A 14,098-nucleotide genomic window follows, 5' to 3' on the forward strand; every position below is an offset into this window, starting at 1 on the left:
GACGTGGGACTTTAATTAAAGATGGAGCACCAAGCTGTAACCATAGCATGGCTGTAAAAGATCCATTCTAGTCCTGCTTGATCACATTTGCACTTGGTGTTTAAATGTACATTTAATAACCTTCTTGGATGTTTTATCTATGCTGGGATATTACGCCGTGGCAGCGGGCTAAATGTTTCAACAAGTGTCAGTAATACAGTACAAATATGTTTGGGCTTTACTAGCCTTTCAAAATGAAAGCGTGTTAAAGCTGGACAATCTTTTTTGACCGTCTTCCAAGTAATTGCCTGAATCCTCCACGTCTCGTCCAGGACTTGTCTTTCCCACGACTGGTAAAGGAGGGGTCAAGTGGGAGGGGGTGGTCTGGTATGAATATATGACTACTAATGAGACGCTCCTCATAAAGAACCTTACAATTTGGGTATGAATATGTGACCACAAAGAAGATCTGACAATAGCGTCGCCTAGCAACTCTTATCTGGAGGAATTTCAGAGTCAAGTCTTCTCTGTGAAGCGCCGTGTACTTGGAGAGCAGAGCCCCTCGATTTGAGAGCCAAACACAGCCAACCACCCTGACAAAGACCCCCCCCCCAAAAAAAAACAACTGAAGAGGCGGACATTGTCTTGTCTGACGTTACCATACACGGACATTAATCATACAACAGGCAGAGTGAAAGATGTTGGTGAAATAATAGATTAACAAGTTAAGTGTGGGCTGAATTATGGCTTTCTGACCTTCAAATGACAAATACTTCAATTTCTCAAACACAAATTGTAGTTTAACGCGATAAGTATATCCAACAGAACAGAAGAAGAAGAAGAAGAAGAAGAAGAAGAAGAAACCCGACGCCTTTTTATTAAGTCATGCACTGCAAGTACAGACGCGCCACTATTGTTATGATAAGATTTAATGTGTTTGCTTTCCTTCAGGTTGAACTTGTTTCTCAAATATCAACTCTTTTTTTGGAAACTACATTTCAGTTTCTTGTCTTTCCTGAGCAAAACAAATGTGATCCGCTTTTCAATCCCACAAAGACCTGAGATACAGACGTCCCTCACCTGCAAGTGATCCGACACACTTTGTTTTGAGTGTGAACTGCCACTTGAAGGAAGCTTCCATCTTAAGCAGTCAAGCAGCCCTTTCTCCCCTTTCTTCAATAGTATTGATACACACTGATGTACGCTAAGGTGTTATTTTCGAGTGTGTTAACGCTCAGACTCTGAGAAGTGGTTTCTGTTGTCAGCCAGTTCTCGACGGTGTCAAAGGTTAACACCCTCTCTAACACACAAGTATGCAAATGCTTTCTTTACAATACAGCCTTCTTTTTATCCACCTAACAGTGCATGCGTGCTGCTGGAGAGCAGCAGACTGCGGCCTCACATCAGCGCTGAGCCCCCCGGGTGCCTAAACCCCCCCCCCCCCCCCTCCCCTCCCCATGGTCCCCGGCTTCTGAGGGTGACGACTACACAAAAGTACTTCACACTGGGGGCTGGGTCGGCATTTTGTGGGTCAGTGAATAGCAGGCCGAGGCAACAGCGCCATGTCATTCAGACCCTGCTCCCCTCACACCCCCTGCTTTCCTTACACGCCTCGCGGTATCAGCAAACAGAGAGGTGGAACACTACTGAAAGCGATGGGAGCGATTGTGTACTGCCAACATAAAATACGCCCGCTGTTTTCCACCATTCCACCGTCTCAGTGAGGGGCCCCCCCAAAACCCTTGTTAAGAAATGATGAATTCACACCTTTGTTTACACCTTTTGACAGCATAACTATCAGCAGTGGAAGAAGTACTCAGCTTATTTACTCAAGTAAAATAGCAATGCCACACCATTACCAATAGCAAAAAAAAACAAAAACATTACATTTCCTACATTTAAGTGACATATAGAAGTATTTGCAACAAAATATACCTACCAAAAGTATTCATTATAGAGAAGATTGTCGTGTTAAAAATCCTGTTTGTCTTAGTATGTGATGTATCATAATTTGATACATTTTCAATCAAGTAATTTCTTTATTCTATCTTTAGAAATAACAGTATTTAAAATTCTGCTTGCTATCAAATAATGAAGGACTTTCTGCTTTCCAATACTTGACAACTTTAGTCTGATGATCAGGCTGGATCACAGAAGAAATGTGCTCTGATCCAGATGTCTGGAACGAGGCGAAAGGAGACATTTTTTAGATAATCCTGTTGTTTTTTTTTTAAGAGCATGTGAGGTAGGACTTTGACAAGCCACAAAGGAGTGTGCGATCTTTACGATAACACGAGGCAAAAACAATCAGATGCGACGACATAAACGCGAGATATCTTAGCCCAACAACCACAGCATTGTTCGAGTCACTGCTGTACCTGTATTGGAACAATATAAAACCATACTGATAAGCTACACACAAGTTCACCAAACTCTGCAACTTTAATACAGGTACACAACGTCCCTCACCACCATTTAAAACCACGAAAAAAACATTGTAAAGTATCTGGCAACAATAGTGCGCTCTAATAATTACACTCATCCCAAACCACCACCCTTTTATGTTCCTAACAAACACGATGGATGTTGTGGAAGCTTCTCCATTCTGTGCTCCTTTGTCTGGACTGAAAAGCCTGTGCATTGTTTTGGTTTTTTTCCCCCCTTTCGATATCCTCAGTCATCTCGTTTTAAAAAGCTCCACATGCCACCTCTGAAAAACACACTACCTCTCTTCACTGGAATTTGGGGGTGGGTGTCTGTTGTCTATGTGGGCTACATTGTGTGCGGCGTAGCGTTCAGAAACAAAAGAGGGAACACGCTCCGACAAGTTTTTGGTCTTATGAGGAGACGAAATGTGGGAATGTGGTTTAAAACACGGAGCATTAGTCATACACACATGGGATGAGTCTATTTGTGGCTTTTCCCTGATCAGTCATCGCTTCCTGCATTGGCCCTGACCTCATCAAAGAGCCGTGAACGCTGCAGGTAAAGACAGATATTTTTGTGGGAATCCAAATAAAGATTGTCTCACCTTTTGAAATATAAAACCACCACTAATTACCTTTGCCTATAAAGTCACGTATCAAATAATCACCCATAAACAACCATAACAAAATCAGCCTTTGTTCATTGCTCGTTATTATGCACTCTTATTAGTGTGGAACAGGTTGTGTATTGAACTTATCCCAGACTGAGGTCACTATAATCCTCCTCGTCTGACAAGTAAGAGTGGGGGGGACGAGGGCATGACTGAAAGTGAAATCTCCTTCAGTAAAGACCCGTGTTAAATGTAATGGGTGTTGGCAAAGGGGCTTAATAAAGATGACAGCACACATTCATATGCATTCGTTTGTGTGCTCAGCTTGACGAAGTCTGCCTCGCAGGCTTTAACAAAGGGGAGGAAGGAAGCCAGGGGCTGAGGGGAATGCCTGGGGGTGTGGGCCATCAACACACACACACACACACACACACACACACACACACACACACACACACACACACACACACACACACACACACACACAGTGGCCCTCCAGCTTGCGTCCTGTGGTCTCTCAAGTCTGAAGTTATAGCAGTGACAGCTGGGCTAGCATGCTCTGCATGGGCTCATTCTCTCTGCAGCAGCCAACCCCTCCTGTCCACACACAAAGGGGATGCTCCATCCTGTTTACTGTTTACATTTCACAGTGGCCGGTCAACTTGGGAGGGCTATACAGCGTGATCACAGGCATTACAGCTGTTTGTAAGGTAGTGGTGTGTGTGTGAGTGTAGATCTGTGCATGTGGGTGTGTTTGTGTGTAGCTCACGTTAAAATTTGGAGTTAAACTAAAACATGTTGATGAGATGAAATGTTTATTCCTAACCAACCTGTTGTATGGAAAAATGACTTTTTTTTTTGCTTAAAAATGGTTATTGAACGTTCCTTCTTGTCTATGGAAACAGCTGTTGAGGAAGATAGAATACAAATACAATCAAACGCTCAAGAATAGCTACAAAACGGACCTGGTCAAATTGTTTTTACAACTTACTGTGCTGCTAAATTCCAATATTTTTCGTATCAAATGTGAACACAAATGGGATAGAAAAACGAGAGTAACTCACAATTTGTGGCGGTACAATTTTAAGAATACAAACTTTTTCAAAACTTAAAGGTAAAGTGTAATTTCAGCATCTCAGTTACATTATGTGTGTTAGATCACGGAGCTGTGCTGTAACGACCACAACTGTTCAGAAGAGGAAAGGGGAGGAGCAGAAAGGGCGACTGGCAGTGTGGTCAACAACATTTGGTTCATTATTTGGCCAAAAGGGCACTTGCTTTGTTTGAGGTAGGCCTGGAATCAGGGTGTGATGTCATGAGACAGCTGGACAATGCAGAGCAAACAGGAGTTAAATGTTTATCCACTCAAAGTCAGCAGTGAGTGTTATTCTGATTTTTTTGTTTTTATCCCTGTTTTAAAATTTGGAGACGTTCAATGTAGACTGTGGCAGCTTGTTGAGGTCAGCTGTTATTTTTCAGTTGGAGATGGAGCAATTGATTGATGAGCTTCAGACTTTGGAAGCGATTATTCAAGAAGAAAGCAGCTATACCACACAGACACCAACAGAGGTCCCTGTTGTGTGGATAAAACACTCGGGTCAGCAGCTGCTGAGGGACACTAACTACAGTACAGCTGATATAAATAAGTGCAGAGATATCTAATAATCTAATACTCTTAACCTTTTTTTGAGATTTAAAAAGAGCATTTGGACTCCATCACTAAAAGAAACGTTTCTTTTACTGAGAAATTTGCAAAGTATTTTCTATTATTGACTTAAATTACTCTGATATTCGCTGCAAGTAGAGACTTTAAAACTTTGCAGAGAAAGACGAGATGAAAGGGTGAAAGTTGGTCCATTACTTTGAATCCATACAATGTCCAATGTTACGAATATCAATACATAATTAATCTAATATCTACAGTGCATATAATACCAAACAACTATCGATTGAAACAGACTGTGTCAGTTGTATGTGTATTTTATTTTGCACATTGCACTTTCGGGTTGCTTTACAACATAACATGTGGTATAGGAGTCATTTGCTGAAGTCAGTTGTCTTAGTTAGGACTTGTATTACGTTTAGAGTCAGTGTTTTGACTTCTATCATATAACCTCCTGTACAGTGCTGTATTGGCTTATCTCCACATCATACCTTTACTTATATATTTCCCCTTGTATAATCAATTTCAAGAACGACCATTGCACAATATAGATTTGAGAGATTCCCTCCTCTGAACCTGGCACCTACGCGTCCCACTGGTGATGCATACTTGTTGATGAGGGACCAGAAGCACTATTTTCTGCAGCTGAAGTAGAGGGAAACCACTCTTTTTCTCTCTCGAGTCCTAGTCCCTCGATTTTAAACTGTATCCATCCAAAACATGCTATTGTAGGACCGAGTCTTATAACACAAATTCATAGCTGTCTGCAGCCTGCGGTATAAGGTACAGGCGGCGGAACCGTGTCACGTGACTGTTGCAGGAAGCGTGTATTGATGTTGTACTATCTTCCATGCCACCACGGGGCAGGTTCGTTTCCAATTTGCTTCTTACGCATCCTGTCAGCCGCTGTCACATGTGGGGTTTTATACTTGAGTCTTATCAGCAGTTGTGGTGAAACTGCAGTAGCTTTAGATTTAAGAAAAAAGGATTGCGGAGCATTCTTTGTTTGTAACGTTAGCGGAAGTGAAGTTTGACAGCTAACTAGCAGGTGGAATCGTTGGATAGATGTCCACCTAACCGTTCATCTGTCGGTGTGTGTAAAGTAAACGACAACGGTGGGATGCCTTGTAACGTCCATTGATTAATTCGCTGTAAACGAGCAGTTCCTGTGTTTAAGATAAAGTCACGTAGCGTTACGCTAACGCGATTACGCTGACCTAACGCTACGTTCACCAGACCAGAGCGGTTGGGAACGTGAGTCACGTTACGTTTCAAACGTTACTAGTTACGTTTCGAACGTTACTAGTTACTTTCATTCCTGATGTCTTGTTTTTCAACCGTTTGTAAAGCCTTCCCTTTCTCCGGCAAGAAAAATGTAAATTAATATCAGATTCGTAAATATTTGTTCGATCCCCGGAGGAAATTGGGTTACGTTACAGTTGCTCCCGTTCTTCAATATAATTGTATAACTTGGAGAAATTCTAATAAAATATTAAATAAAAAGTTGAATTATTATACTAAATGATTGCACTGTTACGTCAGTATTGCACAATTGAAGATATTAGGGTTGTAGCTGCTAACAGGTGTAAACAATAATAAATATATGTTGTATGTAAATACACAACACTTAACAATCAAAAGAAACACATCTACCGTTTTCAGACGAGCCATGGGAATATTTGATCCTAAATAAAATGTAATCTTTAACTTGTTATCGTCTGTGTGACAATATGAAATGTCTGTCATAGTTCATGACTAAATGTTTGTTCAAGTTATTGCACGCAACCATTTGTGGGCGTTGCACTTGGTCAGTAAGCGCAAGTCAGCTTGATGTCCTGTCCTGTCCCCCCTCAGGCCTTAAGTCCTGAACCCTCAGGGACTTACTGACGTCACCTGGTAAATGGTTTAGTGTGAGAGAAACTGTGAGGGCTTGAAATGGCGTAGATACCATATTCACGTTACCATGATGACACCAGAACATGTTATGTACAATTGTGGGTGTTTATTTGACATTTTTTTTACTGATACTGTCTGATTTGAACGTCTTCCAGGCTCTTTCCTTACCAGATGAATGTCAAATAATCTATTTCCTCGTATTTGTCAAAACAGTTTCAGTAAGCAAAATGAAAAGAAATGGTTGATGAATAAACCAGGCGTGTTATATAGTCTCTGCTTGCGTGTTTTTATGCACCATCCTGAATCCTTAACGTTAATGTTTCTGTGTAAATGAAATATGCCATCCTCTTCATTTGTCCCACGCGGCCAGGCTTCCTCTCCGGTTACCCCGTGTTTAATGTCACAACGCTATGAATTGTCGGTAAGTCCGTCAGGCAAAGTCTGCAGAGATGCAGGCTTACAGACGGTGTGCAGAAAGGGCTTAAAATGACTGCGAGAGAGCCCTCAAGCACTGGACGATTTGACACAGGGGCGGCCCTAAGCTGTGAGTGTGGACGTTGGGATTGAGCCATAGACTAGTTGTTGATGGGTTTAAAAACCCCCTCCCACTCCCTGCTGGTTTGGGATAATATGGCAGACCCTCCATGTGTATGTGCAAACAGAGTGGAAGTAGGTAGGAGGGGGTGTAGGGCGGTGGCTTGGAATTGTGTGTGTGTGTGTGTGTCTCACAAGCCATGCTTACGTTTATTTAAGCTGCTATGTTCCCTTAAAGGCACAGGATTTCTGGGAAATGGAGCAAAACTTTTTTTTGGCTCATAAAAATTCCAGTTGTCTCTTTTTAAAATGAATCAATATATTGAACTGGAACAGCTGGCCAAAAGAAAATGATATATTCACATGTAATCCAAACATAAAAAAAAGTTATGAAATATGTTTTAAAACAAAAATCTTTAATTGTAATTTATGCTTCAGAAAAATCTGAATGTCTGAACCAGTTGAGATCACCTCGTCTGTCGGCGTTATCACTTTGACCGTTGGCCACATTTGCATGTCTTCACCTTGTTATTCATGTTCCGGGTTTAACGGAGTGTTGAGGTTGAACGTCATTTCTGCTTGATTTGCATGAAAACACTGAGGTGAACAAGGTGCTGATGACAGATCCATTTACAGCCAAATAAAGTTCTTTTTGGAAACTTTTGTCATTCGCAAGTTATTCACAAGGATAATACTGCGCACCTTTTTTTTTTTTTTTTTTACCAAACCATGTTCCAAATTCAACAGACTGTCGGCTAAAGATCGTCGGTAGCTTCATCCCTGGCAGAAGACTCATGTTATTTACTGCAGACCACTTGGTTGTGACAAATGTGGCCACAGATATTCCTCTGACGAGTCCTCATTGTACATGTGGGCACCTTCCTCTAAAGGAAACTTCCTTAGAATTTCACCAGAATGAAATTCAGAGAATAACAGAATGTGAGACGGTCAGTTGAGGATCATGTGCGATAATCACTTCAGGAGATGGAAAGATGCGCTTTTTTTTTGTTGCTCCTTCTGTATAGCGAGTTGTAACTATATGTGGAGGAATCATGTGTTGTTGGAAGAGCTGCACAGAAATGCAAAGCTGAATGAAGATAGTGTCTTTTCAGATGATCTGCCTCTTAATTGATTCCTGCATGGTGATAAGCAGACAAGTAAAAGCCTCAAAGCCAATAGAGAAAAAGTGACAAGAGTGCATGTGGTTTTAAAAGAGCAATTTAGTGAGAAAAGTTTGTCATCTAGAAGTCGACCTTGTGTATGTTTGTTAATCCCCGTATAAGATTTAACAAGTTGTACAGAAATATTTTGACTCCAGTAATCCTTGACAAAGTAAATCAGACCTTAATGTCAGCTGTTGTTGAATCAGTGAGGTGGCCTTTGCTGTTTGCATTGCGGCTGCGCTGTGTAAACACAATTGTGGAACACTGGGATTCCAGATGTTGCATTCAGTCATAAAATGAGCGTCATACCGCGGGTGTCCTGTTCAACGGGTACAATTTCCAGAGAGAGAGAGAGAGAGAGAGAGAGAGAGAGAGAGAGAGAGAGAGAGAGAGAGAGAGAGAGAGAGAGAGAGAGAGAGAGCTCTATAATGCTTACGTTCCTTGTATTTGAAAAGGGAGGCATGTTAAAGAATATTGTTATATATTATAGGTCAAAATAAAAGTATTTTCACCACAATTAAACTCATTGTTTCCACAATTGAGGGACTGATCACAGCTGCATCATTCATAAGGCATGAAATATTTGTACTGTGTCGCTGTGAAGTGACACAGTTACCGTGTGTTGATATTGATTCTGCCCACCGGAGCGCGCATCGTCTTTGGCGTCAGCCTTCCCATCTCGCTAAATTACTATTATTTGAAGTCGGTTCATCAGAATCATTATCATTACAGTCATTTAGCAGACGCTTTTATCCAAAGCGACTTACAATAAGTGCATTCAACATTGGTAATCAAAAGAACTACTCGTCACCAGAAGTCATAAGTACATTTCCTTTTCCAACAGCTGGTTGGACATTCCCAGCAGTCCCTTACCAGCACAGAGGTTGCACAGAACGCTCGATGCCCCTGAGCAAAGTGCAAAGTCGACACCCATAGCTCCACCAGTATGCTAGGATCCACTGATCACTACGCTCACACAATCGTAACTGCACCACATCAGCAGCTCTCAAGCGACTTCAAAAGAGCTGGAGAAAGAGACGGTGCTCAGTAAATTATTGCTGATCTATTCTGTCTGTGGGGAATTGTGTAAGTTCCATTTTTTTCCAGGTTATATTAACTATTGCTTTACATTCATAGTGTTCCGATTTATGCATCTGTTGACTCTTAGATGTGTAGATGTGACTTTTAAGTTTAATTGTGACACGTTTATGAAATATTTGACATTACAAAAGCAGTTCAGCAGTATCCATTGCATGTGTGCGTTGTTCAAAATGTGAATGAATTTATATCTCACTAAGACAAAAAAGGGGGGGCAACTTTCATGTTCAAATTGCTTTTTATCTCAAACATTTTTAGAGATGGAAAAATTTGCCGTTCATTCAATGAGTTAATCAAGAGAATAGTGATGAGCGACTATTTTATTTCAACAATTTTTTTTTGATTGTTTCAGTCACAAATACAAAAGTTTTGCTTTCTAGCTTCTTGATTGTGATGGATTGCTGCTTTTAATTATAATAGAAATTATAATTTCATAGATAAGATATGTAATCAAGAAAATAATCGTCAGATTAATCAAAAGGGGGAAATAATTGTTATTTGCAATCCGACAGACATGCATGTTCATGCCTGGCGTTAATCAAATACTGAGCCTTGATATGACGTCCTGATGTCTCAGCGGTCTACAGGTCTGCCTCCATGTAACGTCTCTTGTGGCTGTGTTCATACAGGAGTGTAGACGGGTAGGACCGGAGCATGTTTGTGACTGCGCTCCTGCTTCTGGTCGCTCTGCGTGCCCAGGGAGGAAATGGCGAGGAAAGAGCCGAGGCCCAGAGAACCGGCCACGTCTCAGTGGTCGTAGTGGGAGGCACCGGTGACCTGGCGAAGAAGTACCTGTGGCAGGGCTTCTTCCAGCTGTACGCGAACCAGGTCAGTAGTGGAAACACCTTTTCCTTCTACGGCGGAGGACTGTCGCCCGCCGACAAGGCCACACCGGTCCTCTTCGAGATCCTAAAGGCGGTGTCCTGCTCAAAGGATGTAGCGCCGGAGCGCTGCGCTCTGCTGAAGGAGCAGTTCCTGCGGCTCGCACGGTATCGGCAGCTGAAGACCTTGGAGGACTACCGGGATCTGGCCGAGCACATTGAGCGAGAGCTTCAACAAGAGGGAATGACAGAGGCGGGCCGGCTGTTCTACCTCTCGCTACCGGCCTTCGCGTACGTAGATGTTGCTGATAAGATAAATAAGAGCTGTAGGCCGACCGGCGGGGCGTGGCTGAGAGTGGTGCTAGAGAAACCTTTCGGACACGACTTCAGGAGCGCTCAGGTACTTGCGACTGAGCTCGGGAGCTCCTTGAAGGATGAAGAAATGTACAGAATTGACCATTACCTGGGGAAGCAGGTAAGAGAACCTCACACGTCACCCGTGAGTCTGTCGTCTGAGATGTTTGAACTCATGGTGTGTATTTTTTATTTTTTTTTTCTGTGAAAAGGTTGTTGCAAAGATACTTCCATTCAGAACAGAGAACAAGAAGTTTCTGGATCCCATCTGGAACAAGCACCACATCGAGAGGGTGGAGATCGTAATGAAAGAGACCCTTGATGTTAAAGGTCATTTCAAATATGTAGAAATGATATGGAAATGGGAAAAAGTAGCAAGAATTCAATAAAGATAATCACGTGTTCTCTCATTGGTCCTCCAGGTCGTATATCCTTCTATGACCGGTACGGGGTGATCAGGGACGTCCTACAGAACCACCTGACTGAGGTTATGACCCTGTTGACGATGAGGCTTCCCATGAATCTGAGCAGCAGTGAAGAAGTCCTCCGAAAGAAGCTGCAGATCTTCAGCGCCATGCTGCCTTTGAGAAAGAATCAAGCTGTGGTCGGCCAGTACCAAGCATACCAAACGACAGTCCAGCAGGAGACGAATAAGACGGCGGATCACGTCAGTCTCACGCCGACATTTGCAGGTGACAGCTTTACTTTTTAATCGCCATGAGTTTATGTGTTCTTTACTTGTTTTAAAACAGTTGCTGCACAATGATTACGGTTCTTCTAATGAGCGATCCTCGTTTGTGTCTTCCAGCTGTATTGGCACACATCGACGAGGCCCAGTATGAAGGCGTGCCAATGCTTCTGCTCTCCGGGAAGATGTTGGATGAACGGGTGGGTTATGCACGCATACTTTTCAAGAATGACATCTTTTGTCTTCAGAACCCCAGTGGCGTCCACTGCAAGCCCAAACAAATCGTTTTCTACTTCGGTCATGGCAGCCTTCGATATCCAGCTATTCTTGTAAGTAAGAATTTGTTCAGGCCAGTTTCGATGGACGGTGATTGGAAGGAAGTGACGGAGCATACGGATGTCGATATTCTAGGGTTACCTATTTCAGACTATTATGTGCAAACTCCAACAGAGCAGAAGGAAGCCTATTCAGAACTTATTTCCCACATTTTTGCTGGACGTAAAAATAGCTTCATTAGTGCTGAAAACCTGCTGGCTTCCTGGGCCTTGTGGACGCCACTGCTCGATAGCCTGGCCGGCTCTCACCCCCGCATTTACCCCGGCGGAGCCGACAACCGAGACATGCTGGACATCCGCGTGAATGGTAAAGACATCGCCTACAACAGCGAGGTGGTGATAATCAGCCCTGATCAGATGGGCGGCGCGTCGGCAAACAACTTCCAAGTAATGCAAGGGAAATTTCGTAGCGCTGACATGGTGTCGGCCTGGGCCGAGGAGCTGATGGAGAGGCTAGCCGCGGACATTGAGGAAGCAGCGGAGGCAGCTGTGCGTGAGGGCGGTGTCTTCCATCTCGCCATCTCCGGTGGGTCCACTCCCCTCGCTCTGTTCCACAGGTTGGCCCTGCACCACTTCTCCTTCCCCTGGAGCTACACCCACGTGTGGATGGTGGACGAGCGATGCGTGCCGCTGACTGAACTGGAGTCCAACTTCCACGGGCTGCACGACCATCTGCTGCAACACGTGAGGATACCCTATTTCAACATCCACCCCATGCCAGTGCAGCTCAACCAGCGTCTATGCGTGGAGGAGGACGGAGGAGCGCCGCTGTACGAGAAGGAGATCAGCAAGCTGGTGAACGGCTCCAGCTTCCACTTCGTGCTGCTGGGAGTCGGCTACGACAGCCACACGGCCTCCCTGTTCCCCGGCAGTAAAGCGGACGAACTTGGGGAGAGTCTGGTCGCCCTCACCGAGAGCCCCGTCAAGCCTCACCAGCGCATGAGCCTCACTTTCAGTGCCATTAACCGAGCTCGTACGGTGGCTCTTTTAGTGATGGGCAAAGGCAAGCACGAACTGATCACCCAGCTGAGCCGCGTGAAGGACAACCCGGACAAGTGGCCCGTCACCGGGGTGAAGCCTGCTGATGGCAGACTCGTTTGGTACATAGACTATGACGCACTTTTAGGATAGGAATTACGATCCTGACTTACAATTAGATCGTTTCCCTTCAAGCCTCCCTCCAAAGCTATTCCCCCCCCAAAATAACCATAATGAACGCAAACAACAACCTATTGTTAGTACTCACGGCCGTCAACCAGCTTGTGAAAAGTTCTGGTTTTGCGCAATGAGTGCAGGTAGACTGATTACAGTCCCGCTGTCTATCGGGAAGCAATGAGACTATTTTTACGTTATGCAATCATGGTTTCTGGCAGGATTGTTGAGTATTTACAATCTGTAGTTAATGGGTTAAAAACAACTGTTACAGCTGCCTCTTCTGCTGAAAGTTACTTCAAATCTTTCTCTGTGTGAGTGAAACGCATATGTAGACTTTTTTTAATAGTTAATCTATGCCTAATTATGTATGAGATGAGTGAAAATCTAGAGCAATACATCACTGTCGTCGTTTACAGGGTATGCAGCGCTTTATGCATATCTGATGTCGTAGACGTCTCGTGCCAAAAAAACTGATTTTTTTTTAACCGACAAACTGTTTTTGATGATGTATTACTCATAATCCAGGGTGTTTGTATGATCTCAGGTGATTTTGTGAATTCACAGATATGCTGTTCACTTTGTAATCCACACTTCTCGATTGTATGTTTTCTATGGCTGCGTGGCAGTGACCCACGTGAGACTAGTGCGTTTTAGAAAACACTGGTGTGACCGGTCCCATTCACAATATAGTATTGATATATCTATTATTAACATACGTTGTTGAAATACTTCAGGTAATGCAAAAATATCGGGTGCTTCTTTAATAAAACGGCACATTTCTGTAAAACAATACCTAGAATCTTTTAATACCTGTAGTCCAAACAGGAGCAGCTTTATTTCAGTCAACATGTTTATTTGACCTACCTTCTTTAGATTGTCACGTTGTTGTTAGTTCAGCTGACGAGAGGAGACGCTGTCCTGCATCCTGTTCTCCTAAAACAGTACATTTCCGTAAAGGACAATTTGATAATAGTCTGTTTTACAGTAATTACATCTTCAATCAATGTTTCCCCCATGCATTGTAATGTGAGCATCACATGTTGTAATTTTAGATTTTCTTTCCATTACTATCATTTTCCATTTTGTGAATGTTCCAAACTGATTAAAATTTGAACGCATTTTCTTGCTTTAATCTGTTTAATGTAGCTTTACTTTTGCAGTGAGATAAACCTCCTTATTCAGTACTGTAAGAATTAGTATACACTCAATCTACAAAAAGTACATATTTATTAGCTGATGACTGATTGTTACATGAAACAACTGTCCAACAAAACAGCGAACGGCTTCTGACGCCCGACAGGAACGCCTGCTCTGTGATGTTTTTCTGAAGTGAGCGTTGAAACGTGAGACGGATTAAGACGCTTTCTCATGGTCT

General features: G+C 43.1%; 1 protein-coding gene across 2 annotated transcripts; it reads left to right on the plus strand.

The window, feature by feature from the left end:
* Positions 1 to 5,528: 5,528 nt before the first annotated feature.
* Positions 5,529 to 13,842, plus strand: h6pd (hexose-6-phosphate dehydrogenase (glucose 1-dehydrogenase)). 2 transcript variants are annotated; one of them, XM_068712203.1, is made up of 5 exons: positions 5,529 to 5,546; positions 10,000 to 10,666; positions 10,758 to 10,875; positions 10,968 to 11,237; positions 11,354 to 13,842. In XM_068712203.1, exons 2-5 carry the CDS (start codon positions 10,025 to 10,027, stop codon positions 12,697 to 12,699), a joined length of 2,376 nt encoding a protein of 791 aa, XP_068568304.1. In that variant the 5' UTR covers positions 5,529 to 5,546; positions 10,000 to 10,024; the 3' UTR covers positions 12,700 to 13,842. The 2 variants fall into 2 exon arrangements, with proteins under 2 accessions (XP_068568304.1, XP_068568303.1); XM_068712202.1 differs by lacking the exon at positions 5,529 to 5,546 and adding an exon at positions 9,021 to 9,358.
* The last annotated feature ends 256 nt before the right edge of the window (positions 13,843 to 14,098 follow it).

The sequence above is a fragment of the Cebidichthys violaceus genome, unplaced genomic scaffold, assembly GCF_023349555.1.
Source record: "Cebidichthys violaceus isolate CVI_PGR_0920_01 unplaced genomic scaffold, fCebVio1.0.p SCAF_17, whole genome shotgun sequence".
NCBI classification, from domain to species: Eukaryota; Metazoa; Chordata; class Actinopteri; order Perciformes; family Stichaeidae; genus Cebidichthys; species Cebidichthys violaceus.

Excerpts from the sequence above, each read along its gene's own strand:
- h6pd (XM_068712203.1), top strand. The coding sequence starts at position 10,025 with ATGTTTGTGACTGCGCTCCTGCTTCTGGTCGCTCTGCGTGCCCAGGGA. Across the intron at positions 10,667-10,757 it reads ACCATTACCTGGGGAAGCAG|GTTGTTGCAAAGATACTTCC; the intron begins GTAAGAGAACCT and ends TTCTGTGAAAAG. Across the intron at positions 10,876-10,967 it reads AGAGACCCTTGATGTTAAAG|GTCGTATATCCTTCTATGAC; the intron begins GTCATTTCAAAT and ends TTGGTCCTCCAG.